We start from the raw sequence: 2,670 nt of genomic DNA, 5'->3' as shown, positions 1-2,670 counted from the left end.
TGTATTGGCTCCTGTTGGTTCTCGGTGATGGTCAATGGAGCACCCTCCGGCTTCTTCAAATCTACACGAGGGCTTAGACAGGGAGATCCCCTATCCTCGGCCCTCTTTGTGATTGGGGCTGACTACCTCTCACGGGCGCTCGATCAACTTATTTTGGGTCATCGGGACATGGCCTTCAAGGCCTCCCGCCACTGCATGGAGGTTAGCCATCTCGCCTATGCGGACGATATTATCATTTTTACACAAGCAGCCCAGGAGTCCCTCCGGCGTCTTAAAGCATGCCTTGAAGATTACGCAGAGGCATCGGGCCAACAAATTAATCTTGCCAAAAGCAACTTCTACATCGCCGAATGCAATGAGGATTGGGCCACTTCAATACAGAGGGACGGGGGATTCCAACGAGGTACGTTTCCTTTTTTGTACTTGGGTGTACCAATCTACCGGGGCATTAAGAAAACGGACATGTTTATGTTCCTCCGGGAGAAAATTTCTACACGAGTTTCCGGCTGGGCTCACAGACACCTCTCCTTTGGGGGGAGACTTGCGCTTATTAAGAGTACACTCGAAGCGGTCCCACTCCACATTTTCCAAGCCATTGAACCGACAGCCGGTGCACTTAAGCTCCTCGACCAGCAGTTGGCTAGGTTCTTTTGGGGGTCTTCTAATGATAAGAAAAAGACCCATTGGATTGGTTGGGACCAAATCTGCCTCCCGACAACAGAAGGGGGACTTGGAGTCCGCAAATTTAAAGAGGTCCTCCGAGCTTTCAACATCAAACTTTGGTGGAGATTCCGGGAGCAGAATTCTCTGTGGGCGAACTACATGCTGTCCAAGTATTGCAATAAAGCATCTCCGCTCACCGTTAGGCCTTCGGGAAGACATAGCGCTACCTGGAAGAGGCTCATTAGAGATCGCGCCCATGCACAGCCCCATATTCGTTGGGTGGTGGGGAATGGCAAAATCTTCTTTTGGGACGATAAGTGGCTTGGAGAATCCACCCTGAGAGATCACGCACTCGATGACAGGGGACATCCGAATACCCTGGTCCGAGATTTCATCCGGGAAGGAACTTGGGATGAGCCTAAGATTCGGATGCTTCATGATCGGGATGGTCTTCCACTTCATATTATCGGGCAAATCCTGGCCACGCCAATTGTACCAGAAGGCCCAGATATCCCGAGATGGACTATCTCGCCCCTCGGGGACTTCTCCCTCGCTACAACATGGGCAACTGTCCGAACTAGCCAACCCATTGTCCGGGGCTTAGAGGATATTTGGAAGGCCGGCCTTACCACCTCTATCTCCATTTTCTCATGGAGGCTGCTCTCCAACCGAATTCCCGTGGATACAAAACTCCAATGGCGGAAGATGGAGTTGGCATCGAAGTGCCAATGTTGCCCACGGAGGCCAGGCGTTGAGTCCCTGCAGCACCTTTTCGTCCAAGGGGTTGGAGCAATCAGTGTTTGGACAGAATTTGATGACTGGTTTGAGGGTTCGACCCCATCATTGCGGATTAATGATACGATCCCAGATAGGCTGGTGGTCTGGACACGGAGAACACAACAAGCAAGCAAGAAGCATCTCAGCCGTTCCATGCCATACCTCATCATGTGGTTCCTTTGGGCTGAACGCAATAGGAGCCGGCATCAAATGACACAGTTCAAGCCATTTAATGTGGTGTGGCAAGTGCAAACTTTTATCCGGAATAGCATGGCCGTAGGGCGAATCAAACCGAAACATTAGAAGGGCGTGAGACTGAAGATGAGTATTCCAAGCGAGGCCGAGCCAAGATTGCCGAGACCCCTGGCCATGTCGGTCAAATGGCAACCCCCAGATCAGGCAACTCTCAAGATCAACACAGATGGAGCCTTCTCGGAAGCTACGGGCAAGGCGGCAGGGGGTGGATTGATCCGCAACCACCTGGGGAAAATGATCCTCGCCTTCGCCACTCCCCTTGACACCCAATCGGCCCTGGAGGCGGAGCTTAAGGCCGCGCACCTTGGCCTTGCCTTGGCGAGAAACTTCATGCAAACAATGTGGCTCGAACTGGACTCGGAGCAGGTGATCAAGCTTACCAATGGCACAGCTTGGGGACCGGCCCATGTTCGTCATGATATTGCCCGCCTTAGGGCCCTCAAGTGCCATACTAACTTTCGCGCATCCTTTATCCACCGTGAAGGCAACATGGCGGCGGACTTTCTCGCTAAGTTGGGAATGGAAAGACCAGAATTTTGCCAGTTCAATGACTCCACAGCACCACGGCTCCTCAAGGCCATGATCCGCATGGAAGAAATTGGAGTGCCTAATATTAGAGTCCGGGGTGACAATCACGACTAGATGGTCATACCGAGGGGTGTACCGTTTCGTAGAATTTTGAGCTGTAGTTATGATCCTTTTGTTGTTGTTGGGGAGTATGATGAGGTCCACCCGATATCCGGGATGGACCGCTTACTACTCTTGATTATGATTTTGATTTTGTTTTGGCACACCACTTTTGGGCGTGGCCACGTTTGTACTCTGATTTCTGGATATATAGGGATGAGGGACCCACGAACCCTCCACCGTGAAGGTGTTTGAATGAAAAAAAAAAAGGGACCAACCTACTTTCCAAAAGCATTTTTGTTCCCATATCCTTATCGGACAAGTTGACCATCTCCTCCCCCAAGGCTC

At 51.4% G+C, this 2,670-nt stretch overlaps 1 protein-coding gene across 1 annotated transcript; it reads left to right on the top strand.

Annotated features, from left to right (window-relative positions):
* Positions 1-1,809: 1,809 nt before the first annotated feature.
* Positions 1,810-2,337, top strand: LOC121754412. The gene has a single exon (XM_042149799.1). The coding sequence runs from the start codon at positions 1,810-1,812 to the stop codon at positions 2,335-2,337; it is 528 nt and encodes a 175-aa protein (XP_042005733.1).
* Positions 2,338-2,670: the final 333 nt, after the last annotated feature.

This window comes from Salvia splendens, chromosome 1 (genome assembly GCF_004379255.2).
Source record: "Salvia splendens isolate huo1 chromosome 1, SspV2, whole genome shotgun sequence".
In the NCBI taxonomy this organism is placed as follows: domain Eukaryota; kingdom Viridiplantae; phylum Streptophyta; class Magnoliopsida; order Lamiales; family Lamiaceae; genus Salvia; species Salvia splendens.
The sequence above is the reverse complement of the archived record's forward strand: the minus strand, read 5'-3'. Positions and strand labels throughout refer to the sequence as shown.